This window comes from Anoplolepis gracilipes, chromosome 9 (genome assembly GCF_047496725.1).
Source record: "Anoplolepis gracilipes chromosome 9, ASM4749672v1, whole genome shotgun sequence".
Lineage (NCBI taxonomy): Eukaryota > Metazoa > Arthropoda > Insecta > Hymenoptera > Formicidae > Anoplolepis > Anoplolepis gracilipes.
This window is the reverse complement of record NC_132978.1, coordinates 3,930,112-3,957,905: the sequence shown is the minus strand read 5'-3', so window position 1 is coordinate 3,957,905 and position 27,794 is coordinate 3,930,112. Positions and strand designations below refer to the sequence as shown.

At 33.3% G+C, this 27,794-nt stretch overlaps 1 protein-coding gene across 6 annotated transcripts in view; it reads left to right on the top strand.

Annotated features, from left to right (window-relative positions):
- LOC140669196 (glutamate receptor ionotropic, kainate 2) overlaps positions 1 to 27,610 on the top strand; it is a 140,568-nt gene extending 112,958 nt beyond the window's left edge. For 2 of the 6 annotated variants that reach the window (XM_072898797.1, XM_072898803.1), the window contains 11 exons: positions 1,030 to 1,131; positions 1,239 to 1,340; positions 7,446 to 7,649; positions 14,287 to 14,391; positions 18,906 to 19,163; positions 20,349 to 20,546; positions 21,441 to 21,666; positions 22,081 to 22,245; positions 23,202 to 23,302; positions 24,632 to 24,925; positions 26,035 to 27,610. In XM_072898797.1, the coding sequence (XP_072754898.1) occupies positions 1,030 to 1,131; positions 1,239 to 1,340; positions 7,446 to 7,649; positions 14,287 to 14,391; positions 18,906 to 19,163; positions 20,349 to 20,546; positions 21,441 to 21,666; positions 22,081 to 22,245; positions 23,202 to 23,302; positions 24,632 to 24,925; positions 26,035 to 26,124 (1,845 nt within the window). In that variant the 3' untranslated portion in view covers positions 26,125 to 27,610. Of the gene's footprint in view, positions 1 to 1,029; positions 1,132 to 1,238; positions 1,341 to 2,076; positions 2,281 to 7,445; positions 7,650 to 14,286; positions 14,392 to 18,905; positions 19,164 to 20,348; positions 20,547 to 21,440; positions 21,667 to 22,080; positions 22,246 to 23,201; positions 23,303 to 23,892; positions 24,127 to 24,631; positions 24,926 to 26,034 lie in introns of those variants that run through there. The other 4 variants (XM_072898798.1, XM_072898802.1, XM_072898800.1 and 1 more) reach the window with 4 other exon arrangements.
- The last annotated feature ends 184 nt before the right edge of the window (positions 27,611 to 27,794 follow it).

The following is a 27,794-nucleotide window of genomic DNA, read 5'->3' as shown; positions in this document are numbered from 1 at the left end:
ATAATTTGCAGTAATTTTTCCTGTATCGTAGGGTTTATAGAGGCAGCAGTTTTTACTTTCACTTATCATTGTTACTCATTATTTGCATCCACTTTAGACTTTGTCGTGGTAAAAGGGAAGAGCCGGAGGTTAAAAAGTTTCTCAAACGAAACCTTCGATGCGGAAAATTCAACTTTGAAGATCTCTTTCTCTCTCTCTCTCAAATTTATGCGTTTCACGAACCCCGTTGAAAGACGGAGACGTGCATCTCCGTTTCGTCTCTTTCTCTCCCGTCGCTCTCTTAATATCGCCCAACATCGATGGCCCCGTAAATTTCCGTAGCATTTTAAGCGAAAACGACGAAAAGCCACCTGCCACCCCCTGCCGATCCTACCATCTCGGGCACAAGATACCCGTGAAGTAGAAGCTTTATAACGACTTTGCGAGATTCGCAGAGCTCGCACGGACGGTAACGACTTCCTAAGTGTAAAAATTTTTAAAGCTACCGGGAGAAAATTTCTGAGCCGGTGATACGCCTGTTAGACAAAACTTCGTTACACCGGCAGACACGCCCGATACGCACGATGAGATTGAGAGATTTACACCAACGATGCGCATCGGTCTTGCATTACATTTTAACATAGTTGGTAGTTTATATACAGGAGAAAATCCTCTTTCTTTTCTCTGACTTTTCACCTATGACTATGATAGTACGACTCAATACTTAAATCAACACCTTATACATTTTTCATGATTACCAGTATCAGAATAAAATTCGTATTTTGTTCTGTGGACCTGTTATTGTGTTACTAAATTATACTGTCATATATGCTATCATATTTAAATCAAATTTTATCTGCAGCAGAATTAAACAAGTGAGGAAGATCGAAACAGTTTTGGAGAATACAGTATCAATACATTTCAGAGAGGAAATTGTTCGTTATTTCAAGTTGAATTTTCTGAATACCTATAGCGCGAGATAACGTCCAACTCATGTATAGAATGTAAAGTACGCTTTCACAAACGAATCTGCGACGGTTTTTGTTACAGGTCGAGATGAAAGGGATCTCCGGACCAATTGAATTTAAAGAAGGACGCAGAATACAGTTTAAATTGGATCTGCTGAAACTGAAACAACACTCGCTCGTCAAGGTACGTCGTGACTTATCGAGCAAAACAGGAAGCGCGCGTCGGGAGACCAACGTGAATATGTATAACACGCAGATGGGATATATATAAAATTATATATGCGAAACTAGGTCGGCGAGTGGCGTCCCGGCGCCGGCGTCAACGTCACGGATACCGCGGCCTTCTTCGAGCCTGGCATCGGAAACGTAACTCTAATCGTGATCACTATACTGGTGAGTTGCACAATATAACGATAGCTTTGTTTCACACTTAGCGTAAAAATCGCACAACAAGAGAGAAATACTCTCCACGAGAAAGATACGCTTTTTACGCTATAAATCTGTGCACACATGCGTCTCTCGTGCCAAAAGATTATTTCAATACAGTTAAAGTGGATATGTTTAAATGCACAGAAAAAATAAATATCCTGAATCAATAATAATTAGCAATCTTCATTATTTTCGATTATAGCAAAATTTATCGAACAAAAGTTATATATAGTAATTATATATATATATATATATATATATATATATATTTAATTGTAATTATATATAATATAATATATTCGTTCTGCATAATAAGATAAAATAATCAATACGGCGATATATACAATTTATTAGATATTTTCTAAATAACATATGAGATGTAAAAATAAAAATAAAAATATTCACTTTTCTTTGGAAATAATTAAATGCTAATTATTATTGGTCCACAATAACCGCTGCTCTAGAAGAGATATGAAACAAGATTGTCGCAATCGCAATGCCGACTGTTTCAACTGTCTAATACCGTCATACTCACCCACCCATTTTGGAAGAAACGAGTCGAACGAGGGACGCGCGATGCTCGTTGAAAGTTTCTCGATATGGTCGGCGCCAACGTGTCTCGTCGTAAATCCGCGTTACGGTCTCAAAGCGTTTTCCGTTATTCTTGCATGAATCCCGTACGCGTTCGGCACGGATGCAGGAGACGCCGTACGTGATGATGCATCACGAGAAAAACTACACCGGGAATTCGCGTTTTTACGGTTTTTGCGTGGACCTTCTGGCGGCGGTGGCGAGGGAGGTGGGCTTCTCGTACCAGTTGGAGCTGGTACCGGACAGGAAGTACGGCGCGCGGAACCCGGAAACCGGCGAGTGGAACGGCATCGTCAGAGAGCTCATGCGACATGTATGATTTGGTTTGTTTTGTTTCACTTTTGAACGTCTCTATCTCTCTTTTAATTCCTACTGCTTCCCGTTCTGCCCTACTCGTATCGCTAGAAAATTATTGGTTTTCTCGATTGTTTCGTTCAACCGACTCATATTGGGTGATCAAGAAATTTTTACCTTTATTACCTGGATCCATCGAATACGAATTGTACGTCAAATTAGACTACGTGTTTGCTTATGCTGATTATTCAATACACACAACGCTTGTGGTTCGTCGATAGTGTATCCTGGCTGATCAATATAAAATTTTACTACTGCAAAAATTTTCTTGCTAGATAAAATCTTATTAATGTCTTGATAGCCCAATATATATATATATATATATATATTTACACATATAAAAAACTTCATTAATAGTAGAAATAAATAAAATTATTTTATTATTTTCTTGTAAACTTCTTCAGGATGTAAAAAATTTAATTACACGATTAGATGTCCTATTTTGCTGTAGTCTATACTTTGTTTCAATTACGATCTTAGTTTGTGTATCTAATCATACATGTTTCTGTTATGCTGAGCAGTCAAATCTATTCTCCTAGTAACTCATTATGATCAATTACACCGCTATCTCATCGTATGTAGAACGGAGGAACTACGATGGGTGAAGGTAAATCATTGCGGTGTGTACGGCATAATGCACGCGCGATATTGGAAACTCGCAAATACCAGTCGATATGAAATAATATCGTAAATCAATCAGTGATTATAGCAAGTTTATTATTGAAACGCGGTTTAATACTATAAAATTTATGAGCACTGTATCAAACAAATTTCGATTAACGTAATTAAGTTCTGAATTTTTATCCGAATTTATATGTTTATACAAGCACTGACCTACATATTCGCGCGCCATTCTTCGGGAAATCCTTATCGTGAAGAGAGTGGAAATTTGATACAAAAAATGACTTTTCAATATCTCATTATTCTTGTTATTTCAAAATATTATAATAATTTTAATAAATTTTTATGAAATGTAAAATGATAAAAATGAAACAAATTATTTAAAATATATTTTCTAACAATGAGAAATATTTTGATTCGATAACATACATGTATAGTAAATAATACAGTGTGCAAAGAGAAATTTCCTTCTGCAAAACAAATTGTGTAATACATTTTTAACTATATTTATACTATATATAAATATATATCATAACATCATAACTATTACTAAATCGATACGATTATACTAAATACTATATATGATTACAATACTATATAATATTATGAATACTATACAATGATTACAATATATATATAGGATGTTCGACAACAGGTCGCACAAAATTTAAGACATAATTCTACGTGATAAAATAATACGAAAATCAAGAATAACAAAATTGTGACGAAGGCTTCGTTTTTTAGTTATAAATATTTGAAAACTCTCGTGAAAGGTACCTGAAGCTTGACAATCTGCAAAATTTTTGGCGTGCATAGACTATTAATTCGACTCGCTTTCAAAATACTCTGTGATACAAAAATATACAACGAATTACTGAGCTTTGGATACCTTTTACATACTTTCAAATATTAATAACTAAAAAACGAAGCTTCCAGCCTCCATAGCAATTTTGTTACTCTTGATTTTTGTCTTATTTTATCATGTAGAATCATTCCGTAAATTTTGCCCCTCTGTTGTCGAACACCCTATACATATATTGTAATCATTTAATTAAATATTGCACAGTCTTTCTCTCTTTCTCTATCTCTCTCTCGCTCTTTTTTTCTTTCTTTCTTTCTATATAATTTTTGCATATAAATGAAAAAGATAAATGTTTTAAAATTAAAAACACAATAGTAGAGAGATTTTTTTCTTAATTAAAAATATCAATATGATAAGTGAAACATATTTCATCAGTGACGATTTATAATTACACTTTGATAAAAATAAGCACGAATATTTATTTAAAAAATATATCTTTCGTTAACATAATAAAAACTAAAAATATAAATTTAGAAATAATTTATAAATTTTGTAATGTAAAATGAGATTGAGTATTTATCGGAAAGTACTTGCAAATATTTAATTTAATATTTACGCATCACAGCGTATAATTTTCGTATGCTCATTTGTATCAAAATAATTCACAATTCTGAATAATATATATATTTATGGATTTCTCGTAATATTTATTTATTTTAATAATCAATTATTATTGATTATCCGTCATTACTGTTTACTAGACACGAAAACTTAATTAAAGCAAAGCATGAGTCTTTGTTACTAGTTGAGCATAACACACACGGGTCACTTTATACAACATACAACATGATCATGTTCAATGTTGAAATTTCTCTTGTTAAATCTTTCATGCTTTAGCAGCTTCACGCTTCACGTACTTCGCCGTTTTATTCGAGATTCATGTATTATTCAAAGGAGAGTTAAAAGTGACCTTACAACCTCCATTAAGTTGACTTTAAATTAATTTTATATCTCATTTTCTGTATTTTCCTTACATTGGGAATTTTAATACTCTCTCAGCGTTCACATAAGAGTACGCCAAGTAATCATTTAATCATTTATAAAAGATCACCGGCATGCATTTAATTCGCTGTCTCTTTTCTTATTGTTAGCTTGCGCGTTTAAAGAATCAAGTCTTTTTAGGGAAGATTTTCATTTTCGTTACATTGAAATCTAGGACAAATATTTTTGTCTGATTCATATCTCGCAAGAAATAATGTCTCTCTCCGCGAGGATTTTACTTTTCTAGCTACATACGCTAATTTTTTCATCTCTATTTTTATGCGCGCGTTCGCGCAGCTTATTTGGATTAAATCTTATGTTTGAATTTTCAAGCTTTTTTTCATGCATATGTATACGTATGCATACCAAGTTTTGCAAACGAACTTAAAATCTCAAACAATATGAATAAAATATATGTACGTTCCTTGTCTCTCTGTTCTTTAAAAAAATTCAACAAAATTAATACTATAAAAATAATTAAACTAAATGAAATTAAAAATAAAACATAATATTATGGAATGAATTAAAAGGTCTCGATGAATCGACATATTCTCTACTAATTTTTTTGATATATTATTTGTCGATCTGTCGAACTTAATTAACGCGTGTCAAATGCATTCTCCGCATACTACTATCCGCAGTTAATCCAGTCGAATTTCTCATATGCAGCTCGTAAATATTAAATCTGGTCGACATTTTCTCTAATTAAATCTCTCACGTTTTCGCCACTACGCAGACACTGGCCCGATTTTCATCTAAAACGACGGGGAGAGCTTCATGAAGTGAAGTTACTTTATTGCATTTCAAGAAGCCGATTTGAATTTAAATTTAAATCTAGATCGCACTCGCGCATGCGCTAGACTTTTAACTTTTTGAATATACAGCGACCGCGTGGTAATACTAACAGCATCTTTTTATCGATAATTTCCGCTCGTTCTTCATAAGGATAATATTTATCCGGTAGAATGTGGATTTTTGCTCGTGTGCATCTGTTTCTGCCGTGTATGCGTGCAATTATCGGAATTATCGGAACAACTTTTCTCCCTTTTTCTTCTCTACACTCTTTATTAGCGGAACGTACCCTACCAACATTGATTATTCAGATCGACGTTTTATCAAATATTTAATCTCGCATATCTTGTATGACAAAATAATGGATTAAATGTTTGAAAAATGATGAAAATTAAATATTTAAGTTTCGTAAAAAGTTTTCCTGCTTTTCATCTTCAAATCTATAGATACTAGATGATCTACTAGATGAGATGATAGAGAGCTATTATTATGGGAGGATTGGGGAACAAGGAAAATTATATTTACCATTATTATATTTATTAAACCAAAGTAAAAGACGAAAAAAATAAATCTACACTAATTTAGAAATTACTTTTTTTTGTTTCATTTATATATTTGCTGACATTTAGCTGACTGTAACTTTACGCACGTTGATCGCTATTCCCGCACCTGCGTCTCCGAAGTCTACGCGACACGCAATGCGGTTACGCATGCAGGATGCATCTTCCCACGGGAGTGTTCGGCGTTAATAGTCTATCGAAGAGTAATCCATTTAACCAGTAATCAGCGTTAAGAGAGCCGTCGAATCGCGTGCGTTCATGTGCAAGTGCACTCCGCCACCAGGCTCGAACATACTCGGAATGCCGTCGTAAATACCAATTAAAGCTGTCCACACCGCTACGAAGATGTACGATCCGCTATGCGGCCAAACGCGTCGATCGAGAATGGCAACATGACATTTTCACGTCGAATTCATATGGGTTGTTTTAGCTTTGACGCGAACATTTTTTTGAGATGCCGTTCCATCACGCCGGTTGTAACTTGCAAGAATTTTTTTCTTAATGGTTGCTCTGTAGATATTTTTATTTAATTACGCGTTATTTATATGGAAATATAAAATCTATCTTTAGTCATTCAAGCTTAAGCAGGTGATGAAAAGTATTTAATTCATTAAACATATTATTTTAAAAGTCAATCAGAAATTTTTTTTCGGTTTATTCGCATATTTCCGTTTCACTCGCTGAATTTTAAGAAATGTACCAATCACCAATTTGTGATTCTTTTTTATTATCCCCGAACAATCCCAGAGAGAAAGTTTGATAAACATTTATTTATTTAAAATTTGCATCACATTACGAAGCTAAAAGAAACAGATTTATATAAAGTTATGGATTTATTATCTGATTGATCGATAATTATAAAACGCAGCTACTTATTTACTTTTCAATCAGGCCTGTAGGTCGTATATTTCGGCGAAATGAGCAAGGGGAACCGAAATTTCTCTGTCTTCTCGAGCCCAGACTAAAGCTGTAAAACTTAAATCTCATCCGCGACCCTTTTTTTACCCGAGAAAAAAGAGAAAAAAGAATTTACATCTCCACGCAGCCCCCCCTCCCGGGTAAAATTCTCACGACAAACATGCAAATGCCTTATCGTTGCGCGCCGACTTTGTCGCCGACCATATCGATAGATCCGGTGTAGGAGAGCTCTACCAAGAGGACGCCGGGTAACAAAATGGGCGGGAAGACTGGCGGAGACGGACGAGAATGGAGATAGAGAAAGGGGAATGAGAGAGAAGACTGGCGAAAGAAGGCCTGTGTAAGGGATGCGAGTGAAAGAACGGTAGCTCCTTTTTATGATCCCCGTAGGAGCAGCCGTATGTAAGGCTGAGGAGCGAGGGGAATTTCAGCGGAAACGCGCGCTACGAGGGCTTCTGCATCGACCTGCTGAAGGAGATAGCGCGCATGGTGGGCTTCGCTTACAGGATCGAGCTCGTGCCGGACGGCAAGTATGGCGTTTACGATTACGAGACCGGCGAATGGAACGGGATAGTACGGCAGTTGATGGACAAGGTGAGTGTGTGTGGATAGATAAGATGCACGTATCTGTACGTCTGTATGCGTCCATAGTGGATTCGGATTAGGCGAGAAGTAGAACGATAAGGTATACTTTATGTTTAAAACGCTCGAAAGAAAACTCCATCTTCCTTTCAGCGAATTATGGCAAAGATCACAAAAATCACAATACATCTGATTATCAAAATCAAATATTACGTGTTTCGATGTCATTTCTTTTCTTCTCGCATCTTCTAGGCACGTTAATTTTGCTAGTAACGCGAGTGTATGAAAGATGGATCGCGCGATAAGTTTTCGCGATAAGAAGCTAACATTACCTGATACGGCAGTGTAATTTACTCGTAACGGAAGGGATGCTTATACATAACAGCGTATAACACAATCTAGTATGTTTAGAGATTGTTGACAAGTCCCATCGCTGATAGATAGTTTTGATAGTTAGCGATAGACGTAACAAAGGATGGTTAACCGAATTTCGATAGAGATAAGGAACGAGTATTGACGTTGGCTCGAGATGCGTCTCGGGAATTACATTTCCTCGAGGATGTATGGTGGATTACGTCGCTGATACAGACTTTATCCCGTTAACAAACACGAGACTTCATCGCTCGAGATAACACGGGTTATAATTATTTGAAAAATTATCATACTTTCTCCCCCTAAAACGCGATTTGTGTTAACACAGGTGTACAAGACGAAGTATCATTTCAACACACAATCTGTCGAAAAGACATCACGCAAATTGACGCGACCATAACACTACAGAGTCGATATAACGGAATGCAATATCGGAAGCCATCGTGTCATTTTGCCTGCTGCATTCCAATTGGCAACCAGTGAATCGTGTACTTTGCGTAGAGCTTAGGGGCGCGACGCGTTGCATATCGTTCGCTTTTGCAATTCAAATCACGGACAGATGCGATGAGACGTCGTGTATGAGCGCGTTTCTGCCGGCAAGGCGTGAAACTAGCTCGCGTACCTATATTGCTACGTCTACATTTCAAGTAGGCGATTGATTAAGTGCCGCATACGCGCGCGCAATTCCGTTCTACCGAATTTCAATATCCCGCTGACATTTGTAACAGATGCGAGGGCGACAGCGCCGTGATAACGATGTCAACCGGCTCATCTGTCGCAAAGTATCTTAGAGGCAAAGATGCCGTGTTATATCAAAATAGCTTGGAATTTAGAGCTAACTTTCGTATTCCGTTGGAAAATAAATGTTTATATTTATATTAGATGTGTGTAATGTACCTGCATTGCACCCATCGCAATATATAGTCTAACGTAGTTGAAGCAATAAAAAGCGTACGTGTATTTGCAGCTGGTTTTACCCTGGATACGTTAACGTAGATTCGAACCAGACTCTAATCGAGAGATCTCTCTCGATGCTTGATACACAGCTGGGCGAAACACACGGATGTATTTTCGCGCTTCTCACAGACGAGATTTTCTCACGAAGGAGAAATCAAACGTGCCCGCTTTTATCTCTTGTTTTCGCACGTACTTTCTTTTCTCCGGTACATTTAAGAGCGCCCTCGGTTTTTGGAAAGAACTAAGTAGGATGTAACTAGTCGTGTATCTAGCAGCATTCCAGAACTACTTTCGCCATAAATCCTGAACTTTGGGATTGGGTTCAGTATCCGGCTGCTACGAAACTGCAAGGGCGCACTTTTATCATGAATAATGTATAACTCTGCGTGTAATAGAAACTACGTTCTTGTATAGAAATAATTAATTCCAATGTAAGCGCGACGAGAACGGCTCCCGACGTAATACCGTCGGCTTTACCAAATAGGTAACATTAAAAAAACAAAAGAAACGTATACATGTGCTTGAATGTTTAAAAAGTGTATTTAATTTAACCAGAGATAATGCGATTACAGGATCTGCTGACATATCGTCGCAGTATTGATAACGTAGGCGGAATAAGCATATACATACATGTTCATATTTCGAAATCGGAAAAGCAACGAGGTAACATCGCGATTATTAATCATATTAATCATATTATTAATATTTCTCGATTCGAATCAGAGTCGCATTAAACGACTCGGACAGTTTATCCAACCGATGATATGTCAATGAGCCTGCTCGCACACATGGCTCGGCGTGGAATTATGAGAAATCGCGATACGCGAGTCGGCGAAATTTCTCATTTTCGTCGAGACCCGCCGACTGCCGGTCGTTACAAAGCGACCGGCACTACGTTATCCAGACGGCGGTATTAATTTTGTCAGATGATCATTAATAATGCTCGCCGCAGTCGTCGACCGCTCCCTCCTCGTCTCTGCTCTTCTCTTTCCTCCCCCCTTCGTTCACCGAGAAACCGAGGACGGAAAAATGATGATAAAAAGACAACGGCACGTAATATGCCTAGAAACGGCGTCGTATTTTAGCGACTTAAGCATAGTTAAGCGGATCTCGCCGAGAAGCCCGCAGTCGGGGACGTCAAAGAGAAGATTAATCGGGACCACGTCTAATTAGGTATCTTAATTAACATATATCTGTAAATTCTTTCTTACGCCTACAAGAGGTTATTTTGTTGCTTTCCGGGGACTTGTATTTAAGCTCACTTTAGATTTTATATAATGATATATCATTAGTTGATAATAATTTAAATCGCCAGTGATGAAAATTAATAAAGAAGATAGCAAATAATCGACCCAAACTGGCAAATGTGCTTATTTGATTTTATTCGATGTTCGATATACAGACGACGTTATATAATTAAATTTCATAATTATATATAAAATATACATATAATTAGAAATTTCTCTATTTATGACGTCATATTCCACAGATTTTTATACGGTTGTGTATATTTTGCTTGTTCGAAGGCTTTTCGTATGAAATGATAAAATTACGAATAAAATCGCGTATCGTTTACATAGCGTTTGAAAATATTGTTGAAATGGTATTTTTTTTTTTAGCAGAAATGCATATTATTTGACATGTAAAAATATAAATATAATTTATTAATTTCCAATTTAATGCAACAAGTTTTGAAGTATTTCGTTGATACGCAAAATATGCAAAATGTTACACGAGATATTAATTTTCATCGCGTGAATTCTTCTGAATAGGGTGATGTATCGATATTTTATTTTATTTTTTTTTTTTTTTTTATATGAACACTTTGATAAATGGGATATCGTTTGTCGGTGCCACGTGAAAAGGTAACGAAGCTAAAAAACGAATGAACAAAACGAAAAACCCTTGCTCGCGATGTATCATCGTTGTTCATGGAAATTATTAATCGGCAAAAAGCGCGATATTCTCAACAGAAAAAAATGTTAAAATAAATAATTCAAAGATCGGGACGCGCGCGTATGTAAATATTTCTTGCAAAATTTGCGAAATTGATATCGCGCGAACTTTTCCCAGTGGCATCTCCAACTGCAGCTTTAATCGAGCTCCGGTCTCTGGCATGTTCGACTTCTCCCCCGACACATCGATGTGTGAAAACAGCATCGCTCGTTACTACATACATTCGTAAACGATTGACGGCGGGATGTTCCGCAATGGCGCCGTGCCTGTCATCGCGCGAGTATGCCGCAACAAATTATTGCAACCGTCATCCGCGGGTCGCATAAATCACGCGTGAGAATTAGTGACGTCGCGAGTCTGAAACCTTTCGCAGGATGAACCGGCGCGGTACCGTTTTACGCCGTTACATCGATATCGACCGATAGATCTTCCGCGTCAAAATCGCTCATTCATAGCTCGACGGTCGCAATGCATAGAGCATTTATGATCCATGCTTTTAGGCTTTTATAAAGCATGTTAATTTTTCACTCATTCATTTTTAAAACATGTGAGAAAAAATAAAAATTGTTGACGTTGATTATTATTATGGATTTTGTTACGAAAGTCTTTTACAGGGATTTGTATGTTCTATTGTAAAAATGGTAAATATGAATATATTTTTATTCGCGAATAATTAAATTTATTGAAACGCCAAATTATTATAATTAAGGAGGGATTTATTATAATTTAGCTTCTCCAAAATAAATATAATAAAATAATTGAAATGAATAAGAAACAAGGTTAACATTAATGACAATAAAATTAAAATTAATAAAAATAAATTAATTTTTCTATAATTATTAAATAATTCCCCATATGTAATATAAGATACAATACAAAAGGATAAGGAATTGTTGACGTTGATTATTATTATGGATTTTGTTACGAAAGTCTTTTACAGGGATTTGTATGTTCTATTGTAAAAATGGTAAATATGAATATATTTTTATTCGCGAATAATTAAATTTATTGAAACGCCAAATTATTATAATTAAGGAAGGATTTATTATAATTTAGCTTCTCCAAAATAAATATAATAAAATAATTGAAATGAATAAGAAACAAGGTTAACATTAATGACAATAAAATTAAAATTAATAAAAATAAATTAATGTTTCTATAATTATTAAATAATTCCCCATATGTAATATAAGATACAATACAAAAGGATAAGGAATTGTTGACGTTGATTATTATTATGGATTTTGTTACGAAAGTCTTTTACAGGGATTTGTATGTTCTATTGTAAAAATGGTAAATATGAATATATTTTTATTCGCGAATAATTAAATTTATTGAAACGCCAAATTATTATAATTAAGGAAGGATTTATTATAATTTAGCTTCTCCAAAATAAATATAATAAAATAATTGAAATGAATAAGAAACAAGGTTAACATTAATGACAATAAAATTAAAATTAATAAAAATAAATTAATGTTTCTATAATTATTAAATAATTCCCCATATGTAATATAAGATACAATACAAAAGGATAAGGAATTGTTGACGTTGATTATTATTATGGATTTTGTTACGAAAGTCTTTTACAGGGATTTGTATGTTCTATTGTAAAAATGGTAAATATGAATATATTTTTATTCGCGAATAATTAAATTTATTGAAACGCCAAATTATTATAATTAAGGAGGGATTTATTATAATTTAGCTTCTCCAAAATAAATATAATAAAATAATTGAAATGAATAAGAAACAAGGTTAACATTAATGACAATAAAATTAAAATTAATAAAAATAAATTAATTTTTCTATAATTATTAAATAATTCCCCATATGTAATATAAGATACAATACAAAAGGATAAGGAATTGTTGACGTTGATTATTATTATGGATTTTGTTACGAAAGTCTTTTACAGGGATTTGTATGTTCTATTGTAAAAATGGTAAATATGAATATATTTTTATTCGCGAATAATTAAATTTATTGAAACGCCAAATTATTATAATTAAGGAAGGATTTATTATAATTTAGCTTCTCCAAAATAAATATAATAAAATAATTGAAATGAATAAGAAACAAGGTTAACATTAATGACAATAAAATTAAAATTAATAAAAATAAATTAATGTTTCTATAATTATTAAATAATTCCCCATATGTAATATAAGATACAATACAAAAGGATAAACAATAGTTGTGCACAGTTGTGCAACAAAAGCATGAAAATCAAAATCCCTTTATTAGCAAAAACAATAATGAAAATATATATATATGCTTTATAAAGAATAATAAATAAAACCGGTACATGCATGTAAAATGTGTTATACACATAGTGTATAAAATATTTTATATAATATTTGAAGTATGTCATTTTTTCATTTGAAGTATGTCAGTTTGTAATTTTTCGCGTTTTTGACAGTTATTATCGTTATTATCGTTTACAGCTAGCAAGAAATCACGTAGTGAAAAAAAGCGCCAAACCTATTACCAAACTAGCATACTAGGACGTATAGTAGCACGCAATACACATAATTTCAAGTTGCATAACCAGTATGATAGTTAATTAAATGTCTCGCATACGATTTAGTATGAAAAATCGTACCGCGTGCGGCCAGCTTAACAGTTGCATTTTTAAATGAAACAAACAGGTGAAAGACAAATCGTCAAAAGAGGCAGAGTTTTTTTTTTTTTTTGTTTAATGCGCGTCGCACAATTGAAATGTAGTCATAACTTTTCGAAATAGATACGTAAGACGTAAAAATCGACGTTACATACCGTTTTGCGACTAGAAATCGACGTTTTGCGAATATTAAGAACGCGAGTGCATAAATCGTGTTTCGCCGACGTCGCGCAATAAAATTGTCGCGCAACGTGTACATTCGCGTACTTACAGGAAATATATAACGTACCGAGGTGTACGTGGTGTGTGCGAGGGAAAAGACAGGGGATTTCCCTATCTCGGGTGCATTCTCGAGGCCAGCATATCCGCTGCTCTCCGTCTCGCTGCGACGCAAGCCGGAAATAAATCTACCCGAACTGTCGCGACTTCGCGATCGCAGACGCTGAAAAAGCAGTTAGATATCGCGCCAAAAGTGCGTGTCCGAAACTTTTTCAGGCGACCTCTTCTTCCAGGTGACTTTATTCATCTCGTGGACTATGGTCGACCCTAGTAGCCGTTGGCTACTTTGCCAACTGCGCGAGTCTAAATAATTTCGAACTCATTTCTGTCGATGGAACGAAAGCAGTTTGACATTTGGCAATCTCGTTCGATTATAATTATTATAATTACAGAAATAAATTAACGGAATGTTTCCCTTTTTGCTCGATTTTTAATACCTCATCATTTTCTTTTATTTCGCAGAAGGCTGACCTCGCTGTCGGCTCGATGACAATCAACTACGCGCGCGAGAGCGTCATCGACTTCACGAAGCCGTTCATGAATTTAGGCATCTCGATCCTCTTCAAGGTAAGTAAAACGGTATTTTTCACAGTAGTATAATGCTTCTTGGAAAGCGCGTATCGCGCACGCCGGAATTGATCCCATTACACAAAGTAGCAATTACATCCACATCTAATACCGACCGAAGAGAGCGGCGCTTTTAAAGCTATCTCGTATAAGCCACATTAATACCCGGTTCGCGTTGGAAAATAGCGACACCCTGATAGCTCATATTTTTATTTCCTCTACATTCTCCACGGCACATTGTTGTCGGCGAATCTTGATTCTCTCACCCGTCCAGTCTTGTTGGTTTTTCCTCCCTCTCTCATCTCCTGTATATTTTTCCACATGTTTTCGCATCTGTTATTCTTATTTGCTTTTTTTCCATCGTATATCCTTCCTATTGTTGTTGTTAGACTATTTTCGTTGTCGTATCTGACTGGCTTCACGCTCAAGGATCAACGCGATGTCGATGAAAGTTATGTGAAATATGACATCTCTGTCGATATTTTGTGTCTTCGTATTTTTGTTGTTTCTTTAAATATTCGTTCGACGATACGAAGGGAGTGAAATGGCTGTTATAAAATACAGCCGACGCCGTATATTTTCACTCTCTTTCGCTAGCTTGATAGCTAATTTACTGGCGGGGTAATTTTATCGGAGATAATGCCGTCAAAATAATGGAGGGAGCTGTTATCCATATGACTGTAATTCCGCCTGACTTTGGTTGACCGTAACTAGCTCTTATCTACTTGCCCGTGAAACGACCAATGGTTGATAACAGTCACGCATTCGTATAATATCTCTCATATATTATTGAGGCAGTTAGTTAATAGTCGAATATGTAAATACTAATACTACGTGTGGCAGTAATAACTGATTATATATGTATGACCTGGCACATCTATTTTACATATCGAATAATTTCTAAATGAAAATGAAATACATTTATGTTTCAGTTTAAACAACCCTACAATATACACAAACAGTTATTATTTAAATAACATTTAGAAAAAATTGACAAAAATTATTGCTAATAAGATATGGAGACATTAATTAAAATATGTTATATAAAATTAAATAAAATTGTTTTCAAATAATTTATTTAAAATATATTTACATATACATTATTTTATTACGTATTGATCAATCGTACAAATTTTTATAAATTATAATTTGTTCTTGAAAAAGTAACAAACTAATCTGATTATTCAAATTAATAATTGAAAAAATATACACGCGTTTTATACGTGGACAAAAAGAATTATCCAGTAGCTATTACGGCTTGATCCTTGTTATACCTCTCGTTTCGGTTATAAAATTGCGCTATCATAGTAATATCCTGGCGATGCATTCGCGCGCATCAATGTGCACATGTGCGTTCTCGCTTATAATGGCGCAGCACGTGTGTCGTAGGCAGACTAATTAGAGCCGTTCTCGCAAGTGGTGGCGCGTAGATGATTCAATAATCGGAATGTATCATCGATCGGCTTATGTCAAATTAGCGAGCCGGTTAATCCAATATTTGTTCGACGAGCCATTTTTTTCATCAGTCGCTCTCCCCCCCTCTCTCTCTCTCTCTCTCTTTTCTCTTCCCATATGCAATTCTGATTGTTCTCTCGAGTCTATCTTATCCGCTTGAAGCTTTAATTATTCTCACAATGTCCCGCAGGGAGTTTCTTCCGACTCGCGGATGCCATTCGCGATCGATTCGAACGACAGTGCGGAAATCCCCTCCTGAAGTTTCGACTCGCGCTAAATAATTCGAGATGCTTGGATCTACGGAGTTAACTTCTCTCGGACAGTTGCACTTTATACCGTAACGAGCGACGGTGGGATTCGCTTACTCCGAAGTTAATAATGGTATTGCGCCGAGGATAGGTTCGCGGGTAAGGGCGGGCAGACGGAGCGATACCGATGGAGAAGTTAATTTCTCGAGCTTTTGTAATAAAATTTTCGCGACGACGAGATCGCCTCATCCCACTGTGCTCGCGCTCTCCGCTCCCATTTAGGTTCATTTTTAATTTCTCGATTTTCCGCGGAAAACCTTGATCGGACATTTGCGACGAAATTTACGGGCAGATCTTGATCTCTCTGCCAGTGTTAAATTTTCTTTTTTCATCTTTACATTTTTATCTCGCACCCCAACTGTGTTATAAAATAAAAGCACAATTTTCTTCCACGATATATCTATATATCATTTTTGCTACCTTATCAGCTATATTAATTAAGAACGATTAAACTATATTAAACGTAATTTTTAAATAACAGAAAATAGAAACAATTTACCAAGAAGCAATAAGATTAATTAATGTGTACATACTTGCGTAAAAAATTTATCCTTTATCGCTTTTTTCCGGATATTATCCAGCCTAAATTGATATATATTTTATATTGTAATCCTTTCTCATGTCCTTTAATCTTTTTGCCTGTTATTGTATATTGTTACATATTCGATAATGGGAGGAGATAGAAAAAAGAGAGCGGAAGAGGAGAGGATAATTACACATATTGTCTTGAACATTTTCCACACAACTAATGCCCGAACAAATTGCATTTCAGCTCCCGACGACACAAGTCAATTGCTTAATGAAGACAATTAAGCAAATTGCTGTTATTCAGTCAGACGGCAGTGACGCGATAATCTTCTATTGCGAATCACTGCAGAATTAATTATAGATTATGTATTACACTTGACAGAGTCTTTAAATGGCTCTTACTTATATCTTATCGAGAGATTGACATTATAATAAAATAAATATCAGATAAAGTATATGATACTTTTTCGTTTACTTTATTTGATTACAAAAAAGGGTAAAGCTGTTTATCAAATAATTATAGAAATCGATCGAACTAATTAGTTGTCTTGCGATAACTTGAAGATAATTCGCTGCAATTACATTTTCACTAAAATTGCGAGGTGTGAAAAAGTCGGTAAGTGGACTTCTCATAAATTGATTAAAACGGCGGAAGCTTCTTCACCACGTTGATGACGATAGCTTGCTTTCCAATGCGGAAAGCTGAAGGCTCGTTTCTGCCTGAGAGGAATTTTCCTCTAGCAAACACGAGAAAGAGAAGAGAAAGAGAAAGAAAGAGAGAGAGAGAGAGAGAGAGGGAGAGTCTCTTTTCGTTGATTGCATCAATCTACGTCGACAACCGCGAGCGCGCCTTCTAATTAATGTAAGGCGACCATTTAATTGCAATTAATATTGCAGCCGTTAGCTGCCCTCCCCCCTCGTATTCTCAAAGCATCTTTTAATTATCCTGCCATCTATCCGTTACGACCCCACACGTACGTTACAATTATCATCTTATTATTTGCCAGAATTGTTTCAAATATAAGATAAACCGATTTGTTCTCATGATAACATTATGACTTCTTCGAGTATGTGAAACCGATAGTTTTACATCGAAAATGGTCTCTTTATTTCTCTTCACCGTCGATAGATAATAACGACGATATTTTTTTCTTCTTTTTTTTTCTTGAAATCAATATTCACTATCAAAAGCGATTGTTAAATTTTGCATCAGCTAATTCTGCTCACACAAAAGTTATTGGTGGCAGCAAAAAAAATCTATAGCTGCGAATTTAGTATCGGCCGATACACTATGAATAAAAAATTATTGAGATCGATATTAATTCTCTGTCTCTTTCTCTCTGTAAATTTATTGAACAAAGAGCTCGCGCTACTTCAATAGAGGTCCCATAAACTTTTCCTATGTTTATTTTATTTTGCCTATATAGTGTGTATATATTTTTATATTTCTTTTTTACGTCACTACTTCTCTTTATATTTTTTGTTTTACTTTTCTAAATTCACAAAATATTCTATACATTTGTGATATATAAATAAATATGACAAATAAATTTAATAAATTTGTACATACTGGATACATAAATTATTATTATATATATATTTGAACTGTCCAATGCAATGTAATAATAGCAAAAATTTAATATGCATTGATAGTTCGTAACAAATATTCTATAAAATATTTGAAATTATAGAATGATTAAATTATATATGAAAGCACAATTAAGTATACCTAATAAAAGTATCATTAAATAATAATTTCAATTCAGACAAAACAAGAATTAGTAAATTTAATTAAAAATCGTTAAATTATTTCCAAAAAATTTTTCTGTTATCATCAGCATACATATTACTCCAAGAGATATTACATTAAATTAATTAAGCTTTATTAATATAAAATGTATTCCCTTTTTTATGCGACAGACAGAATAGCGAAATTAAATAATGAGCAAAACGTATCATTCAAATAAAATAGTACGAAAATTTTCAATTTTGTTTTATAATTTATATAATTATTTAATTCTCATATACAATGCATTAACGAATGACACAAGCCTTATATTTTAATATGATTATTATTAATAATAATAAATAAAAATTTATTTATACTATACAGTGTATATTTTGCATGTAAAAGAATGGCTAATTTTCTTTAAAATATTCATATTTCCAGTTTTTGTAAGATCAGCGTCCACATTGTGGTGACCAAAATGAAATTTCTTACAGGTACCAACTAGCCATCAAGCGCGGCTCTTCTCCTTCATGAATCCATTAGCGATCGAGATTTGGCTGTACGTTCTGGCGGCGTACGTCTTGGTATCGGTGACCATGTTTGTCGTAGCACGGTTCAGTCCCTACGAATGGAACAATCCGCATCCATGTCACGCCGGGCCGGAAATTGTCGAGAATCAGTTCTCTTTATCGAACAGCTTCTGGTTCACCATTGGGACTCTCATGCAGCAGGGCAGCGATTTAAATCCCAAGGTTCGTGCCCAATTTTCCATTCGAGTATTGTAAGCATAAAAAAAATGAATGACATAAAAAAGTTGCGTAGATTTTTCTTTAGCATTATATACGCATGAAAATTATAAGAACAACGTTATATCATCATTAACATTACTATGTATTACATTATCATGTATTAAATCAATGATAATTAGCAAAACAAACTTCCTTGGTTTATTTATACATAATAGATTGTTACATAAACTATATTATCACCTAGTTAGATATCGTTTTGTATTAATGGAAGAAACAACGCGTGCAATTTTAATATGCTTATGCGCTTCCTGATTAATTTACGTGAGATTATATATTTCATCAATGATTATCATCAACTAAATTATTATTTTAATTATGCGCATTGCCTCTATTTGGTTATCTATATTATATATATTTAATACGATACTATATCAGGTGTAATTGAATCAGAGAAAATTCATTTCAAATATTCATATTTGCCAATATTGTACAATTTTCTACAAAAACACGAGCGTTTGTATTAAAAGAATTTCCAGCTTTCAATTGCAGACTTTAATTTTTGAATTAATTTTCCAGCATTAAAAAAGTCTTATTTAACAAAGTGAAATCCGTTAATCCGTGGAACGACTGAAAGGATGAGAGTATTGGCTTTCCAACGTTAGTGAGAAATTAATGTTAATGAAAATTTAAAGACGCTATTACAAGATACTATATCGATGCACACACACATACACAATATCGCGATGCACACGGTGTTCGGAAAATAATTATATATCTTTTTCAAATAAAAAAAGAACAGTTATCAAACATTATTAGCAAATTAGTTTTTGTTTACAAAAGACGCTGGAAGTGACCTTCATGAAACAAGCTTTAACTCATTAATTTTGTTATCAAAAACTTTCCTCAACTCTTTGATCTTTCTTGAACTCTTTTGATGGCCTCTGATGAAATCTTTGATAGTAGCTTCAATATTTTATGCTCTTATGTTATTAATTAAATACAATTAATAGTATAAGGTGTATAGCCATTTTCCGAACACTGTATAACATTTATAATTCAAATTTTTATCGACCATTATTTCGATGTGTATTCGCCATTGTTTGGCAGTTGGCTATAATTATGCTATATTAATATACGTTTTTTTTTGTAATATCTGATGCATTTTCATAAAAACAATTGCTTTATCAGGCTACGAGCACGCGTATCGTGGGTGGCATATGGTGGTTCTTCACGTTGATTATCATCTCGTCTTATACTGCGAATCTGGCAGCTTTTCTCACAGTAGAAAGGATGATCACGCCGATAGAAAACGCCGAAGATCTCGCCAGCCAAACTGACATTGCGTATGGGACTCTCGACAGCGGAAGCACAATGACTTTCTTCAGGGTAATTAATATTTTTTTGCTTATGTATTCGCAAAAAGATAGACTAATAATGCTAATAGCACTAGTATCTGTATAATATTATCAATCTATAAAATCTAAACATGTAACTACGATGTCTTATTCCTCCATGTGCACATCATTCTATAAATATTTTTAAGATTTATGTTTTTTAATAATGCAAAAAAAAGCTATAGCTCTTGTTTATATAAAGAAATTTTATCCTGCATTGTATATTAATATTCATGCAAATTTGTGGTAAATTTATAACTCCTTGATCAAACAACGATTGCACGATATAAAAGCGATCGATGCAAAAGTAACTTTTTTGCGATTATTATGATAATTGTTTCTGTTTATGTTGCGTTTTCACGCCGAGTTTGCTCTTTTATTGACGGTTAAAGACGATAAAACATTTTTTTCGTCTGCGACTATCGAAGTATGACATTTCATATGCTACTACTCGTGTTTGACAGAATGGATTTAAAATATAAAAAATATACCGAAATTTCTTTTTTTTGCTATATTTTGGACAATATGACTCAATCTGCCTTTTTCATTTTCAACGAAAAATGAAACATTATGACCATTGTTCAATATTTGCAATTATTTAGTATTAATTTGTAAATCGAAAAAGTCTTTAGTTTGTTTAATATGTTTTACTAATCTATATATTATTGAATAATGGAATACTGAACAGTTAATTTACTTCGGCAGATAATGCAAGAAAAGAATTTACATAATTTTTTACTTCTATTATTAAGTTTAAGAAAGGAGCCTAAATTATGGAATAATGTTTGATCGATATACATTTACGATAACACGCACAATATATTATATAATAGTGAGTTATAATGATGACAATAGAATCTGACTTTTTTCATACTTTTTGGTCAAGGACTCGATGATCGAAACGTACAAGAAAATGTGGCGATTCATGGAAAACAAGAAGCCATCGGTATTCGTGCCAACTTACGAAGAGGGTATCCAACGGGTTCTCCAAGGTGACTATGCCTTTTTGATGGAGTCGACCATGCTGGATTATATTGTCCAAAGAAACTGCAATCTCACACAAATCGGCGGTCTTTTGGACACAAAAGGATATGGAATCGCTACGCCCATGGGTAAGTGTATTCGTATATATGTTATAGATTTTTTGTGTGTGTAAAGAAATTGTAAAAATATATTTTTTACAATTTTACGCTAATTTATAACAGTTCACTTATTTTAAACGAGCAATTAATAAATATAATCAACAAATTTAAAACAATTTTTAATTGAAACAATATTTGAGAATATTTTCCTTAATTTTACGATAACTTTCACAACATTTATTCTATTTTCCAAAACTAACATCTGATGTACACTGTATCCTGTGGTATATATTGACTGTCTCATATACGTATAAAATATAATTTTAATTTCTTTTTTAAAACAAATGTAAAATGCATGTAACAAATATTTCATCATGTTTACCGTAGCAATGTTTATAATTCTCAAAAAGTTTTGTTTTTATTAATTGTTTGAAAAATCTTCAGGTTCACCATGGCGAGACAAAATATCTCTGGCAATTTTGGAGTTGCAAGAGAAAGGTGAAATTCAGATGTTATATGACAAATGGTGGAAAAGTCCTGGAGATACTTGCATGAGGACAGAAAAGGGAAAGGAGAGTAAAGCCAACTCTCTAGGTGTCGACAACATAGGTAAACGTTTTTCTTCTAGAATAGCGCATAAAGTCTAAATTATACACGCCATGAGTTTCCCGTCGCAAGATCATAATTCAGGAATGCCTCGTTACATTCGCGGATATTCTGTGTGTTATTCTTGTTCATTCTCTCTTATCATTTTTATGAAAATAACTGTTAGACATAAATCTTTTACAGGAGACAGAAATCGCTGAATGTTTAAAATATACATTCAAATTTAATTGTATATATTTTCTAGCAACATTAATATTTACTAATAGATTATTTTAAGCTTTAAGTCTATGCATATCAAATTATTTAATTATTTGATTATACAGAGTGTCTCGTGGGAAAGTGTTGAAACTAATCCGCTGTCATTTTTGAATGTCTGCAGTTATAATTAAAATACAAATTATTGTTGAAGAGAGGAAAGTCTGCAGTTTTTAATAGCTATAAGTAAAACTTAACAAATGTTTGTTATCAGTTTATTTTATTAATGAAAGGTATACTAATAATCACATAAGGTAATGTTAAATATTTTCAAAGTGTAATTATGTAAAATTAATTATTAAAATCAATTATTAAAATAGTTGTAAGAAACATAAAAGATGATATGTTAGAAAAAGTTTTTGAGTTTTCCTAAAAGAATTGATTTTTGTACAAATTCAGATGGTACACACTTTGAAAATATTTATCATTAGCTTGTGTAACTATTAGGATATTTTCCATAAATAAAATAAATTGATAAACATTTTGTTAAATTTTACTTATATCTATTAAAAACTGTAGACATTCCTTTCTTCAACGCAATTTTTGTTTTAATTACAGCTGCTGACGTTCAACAATGACAGCTGATTAGTATCAACATTTTCCCATGGGATACCCTGTATTTATATATATCGAAGTATTTAGTTCTCAAAAATCTATCAATGTTTTATGCATCTGCTCAAGAGTCACATCTTGTTTCTGCTTAGGTGGAGTCTTTGTGGTCTTATTGTGCGGTTTGGCATTTGCCGTGCTCATAGCGATCTTCGAGTTCTGTTACAATTCCAGGAGGAATGCACCGGCGGAACGAGTGAGTGTATCGGTCTCGAAAATCAACGTTGAAATACGTTTCGATAAATCGTCGTCAGCACGTTCGCATTGCACGACTCAATTCGAGAACCAATTTCTCGACATAGATGCTCGTTTGAGTTTAAGAAGGATTTATAGATATTCATGTCAAAAGTTAATACATCGAATACAGTGAATACATTTAGGTATACAGTTTGAGATTTATAAGTTTGATATTGCACATTTTTAGCCTTTTAAAATATAAAATTAATAATAAATTAATTTGAGTTAAAGTAAGTAATCTGTTTTGTAGAATAAAAATGTTCATTTTCATGAATTTTTATATACAATTACTATAAAAAAAGTTAATTCAATATAAAGTAATATTAATGATTTTAAGATTAAATTGTATGTTTTACAAACCAAATCTACACTTCAATTCACAAATTAATTATTAATTTTAAAGACTAAAAGTGCTTTGTCAAATTTATAAATCTCGAAATGTATTAACATGATCCATAGAGTTCCTTCTTAATTCTCAAGCTATTTTTTCGTTGCGCTGTTGTAATTTAAAATTACTTATTGTAAAATGCTGCAAAATCTTGTCAAAAGATTTTTAGATATAATGAGAGGCGAAAGTTTTCAAGGATATCATTTCCGGACGATTGATCTTATAACTGGATAGTTGAGAGATATGCATGACGTTCGTTCATACGTAAGCATGGCATGACGTTCCCTAAACTTTGTTTCATCGCTACGCCATGGATCTCACCGTATCAGCATGAGCTCATCCATTGAAGCATGCCGCTCGACTTCAACTCGCTCCAAACTCAGTTGCGAAGAGAGGTCCGTTCCGTTAGTGCGAAAACTTTTTACGAATTTGCTTGCTTAACCACACAAGCAAGCTTTTTCTGATATATTATTTTCAAACTAGTAATTATACATGTGCCGCAAAAATATCATTAATAATTCTATTCGTGAGTCATGATATAAGATGAATTAGCAAAAAGTGAAAATTAACTTTTTATTATCATGGAATATATTGAGAGAGACCAAGAAATCTTAAGATTTAATATTTTTTTTTATGTTTATAATTAAGATACAGATTATTTAATTCTGTTATATTAAGTTTCTTTTAAATTGGACGATTATTTTATTTTCACTTATATCGTAAATGCGGTTTATAACTGGAAAAATATTTCACAATGATAAATAATATTATTTATTCACTTGTCGCTAATTCTAAAATATCCTTTTATATCATAATAAATTTTATATATTGTATTTCTTACCTTTAATTTATTTTTAATAATCGCATCAACAACAGCACAAATAATTCGTTCTGATGTAGCAAAGGCCTCCGATCCCTTCGACACCTACTTCCGGTTCTCTTCAGGGGATTTCTCAGGCCGTGCAACAACAGCAGCAACAGCAGCAGCAACAACAGTGCCAGCAGCAACATCAACAACAATCGAATCAACAGCAAGAATCACTCTGCTCGGAAATGGCACGCGAGCTTTGTCGTGCCTTACGTTGCCACGCGTCGTCTCGACGACGACGTACCTGCGATAAATGCTCCACGCACGTGATCGGCTATCCGCCGGACAATCCCACTGCCACTCCCATAAACGGGATAAGATCTCAAGTATATAAGCTTCGTTATCGCTTATTGATTATTAATCTATTAGTTGATGCCTTTTTTTTCAAAATGCCAACACAATAAAGTAAATAGAAATCAATTAATGACGTAATAAAATAATAATAAAAATAATATATTTGTCTCATATGTAAATAAAAATTGAACTAAACTGTTAACTCAAAATATATAAAAAAAAACATCAAAAATGTTTTTTCTAAAATATTTATTCGAAAATTAATTTTCATTAAAAACTTATCGTGGAATGAAAATATAATACAATATATATACGAAATATAATTACCTTGATATACTCTTTAAAAAAAAAAAGATTTTGAAAATGATACATTTCTCTAATCATCTTCTCTTTGGTCAAACTGATATTCTTATCTTTCATATTCGAAACCGACTTTATATCGCATTATCACAGCTTTATCCAGGAGAGAAGTCAATCCTCCCCGTTATATCATTATTCAATTATATTTTATATTCACCGAGCTTCTATATTCCCATGTTCATTAAGCTCATAATTTCATTCAAATGTTCTTTAATTAATGAGCGGATTTACTTTCCGTCAGAACAGACACAGAATTTATTATACCATTCTTTCTGGGGAAAAATTCACATAATATTCACGTAATATTACGATAGAATATTAAGATAGAAATTTTATGAATGTATGATTAAAATGTCAACGTTTATTGAATTTCGTGTTAAAAACATTTCAGAATTTGTTGTAAACTACAAAAAGTAAACATTGGTTTCTAATTTACAAAATTCTAAAACCCGCAAAAAAAAAATCAAATCAATATCATTAATAAATAATTAATCAAGTCAAGAATTAATAAAATCAATATCGTTAATACATAATTAATATTAATATTATATGAATTAAACATACTAAATTTAATTGTATTAAACACAACATTATAATTAAGTAATAATTTAAAAAATATATAAATATTGATAAATTTACGATTATATGTATAAAAAGGAACATGGATGTGTATTACAATATAATATTATGGAAAATTCTCGAATTTTCAAAAATTTTACATAGGCGACTGCTACGTTATCCAAGTTAATATTTATGTAATTATTGTATACTCATGTTACAGAGAAGCAGCCTGACCGTACCTGTAGTCGAATTGCCTCCACACATCCACATGCATCATCACGCACCGCCGCATGACTATGACGGCAATTAGAGAGGCGTCGTCTTTAGTAAGACGAATCTCGATGACATTAATCGAATAATTACAAAGTGTATCACACACGTGCGCATCATGAAAAGCAATTACGATCGATTCATAAAGACTCCTGCCGTGTCGGCATTCAAACAATTTTGCACAATATTTAATAAAAGTGTTCGTCGCATTTCTGACGTTCGCGATTATGAAAAGAGCTTAAACGCTTTTTGTAAACCGACATGTGTCGCTTTTTCGCACACATTTGATAAGTCCGTCGAAAAATTGACGTGATACTGATAACTAATTGATAAAGTAAAATGCTCTAAAGTGATTTTTTTTGGCCACAAGTTTTGTACAAAACGATCTAATTAATTTGAGACTAATTGTAAGTCTATCTCTGATACTTTACTCAAATAATATTGGGAGATAACGTGATTCAATATAAGAAATATACAGGGTGTCCGTGCAAATCGCAAAATGCTAGAGAACTTTTATGTTCAGTTTGACCTGCTCTATCCCTAGAAAGGTGGGGCGGTAATTACCGGACACCATGTATATAAAATCCTAAATTGAGAAAAGTTGTAACAAACTCACATACATATTAATTGTCGACTTTGTCAAAGGAAATTCTTTGACATGATGCAATCAAGATCGAGTTGAAAAGTTAAGGCTGTTTGACAGCGAGTTTTAATGTTGTTACAAATAATTGAACATTTTACGTAAATAGAATGTAAACGTTTTATTCTCAAACTTTCATTTAAATTACCGAGATGCTGTAAAAGAACTTAAGTATAATCTATGAAAAAAATTTAAGATGTACAAAGAAAGAAAGAAAGCTTTCTTCCTTTTCTTCTATATTTTTTTTTCTCTCGTCTTGAAAATTATCTGACAAAGTGTGCTTTTTCCTATTCGACTTTTTTGTCTTCAGCGCATACACACAGTCTTTTTTTTTATGTCGAGTCATCAATTGTTACGAGAAGCCAGAGCATTGCAAGATAGCAATCTGTCAGGCACTAAACCTTTAATTCTACTTCAACTGATACCAGTTCTATTTAAGAGAGTAGTACATTGAATCTATGACGATAGACGATGAACTCTTCCGTCCTACGTTTAGAGAACTAAATCATTTAATATATCAGCGATAATAATCGCCGATATCTCTACCATCGAGCACATTTATGCTACTCTCGCACGAGATCCAAATGTTCGATTCATGCACAGAATGATTTTTAAACACACTATGTAAATGCGTTCTCTATCTTTTTCTCTCTTTATTTCTCTATGAAAGGCTGCCTAAAGTGTAAGGTATTTGCAAAGTATTCTGTAAATATCGCCGCGGATAAAGCAAAGCAATTAAATTCATAATGGAAATATTTTATGCAAAAGTGAGTTATGCGAGTGAGTAATCATTAGTATTAATCGAGTACAACTTAGATGTTTGGTGTCATGTAACGCGTGCTGTAACAATGCTGATAGTCGGCGAATAAATGTAAGATAAGAGAATCATCGCTGTCTCCTCTTTCTAATCCTCTTATAATCTATTTAAAAATGAGTGAAAAAAGTAGTAAAATTATTAAAATGAACAAATAAAAAGGATGTATAATTATAATTTTAAATTAAATTTAATTTAGTTTAATTTAAGGCCAAACTAAAAATAATCAACCTAATCAACGTTACAAATAAATCCA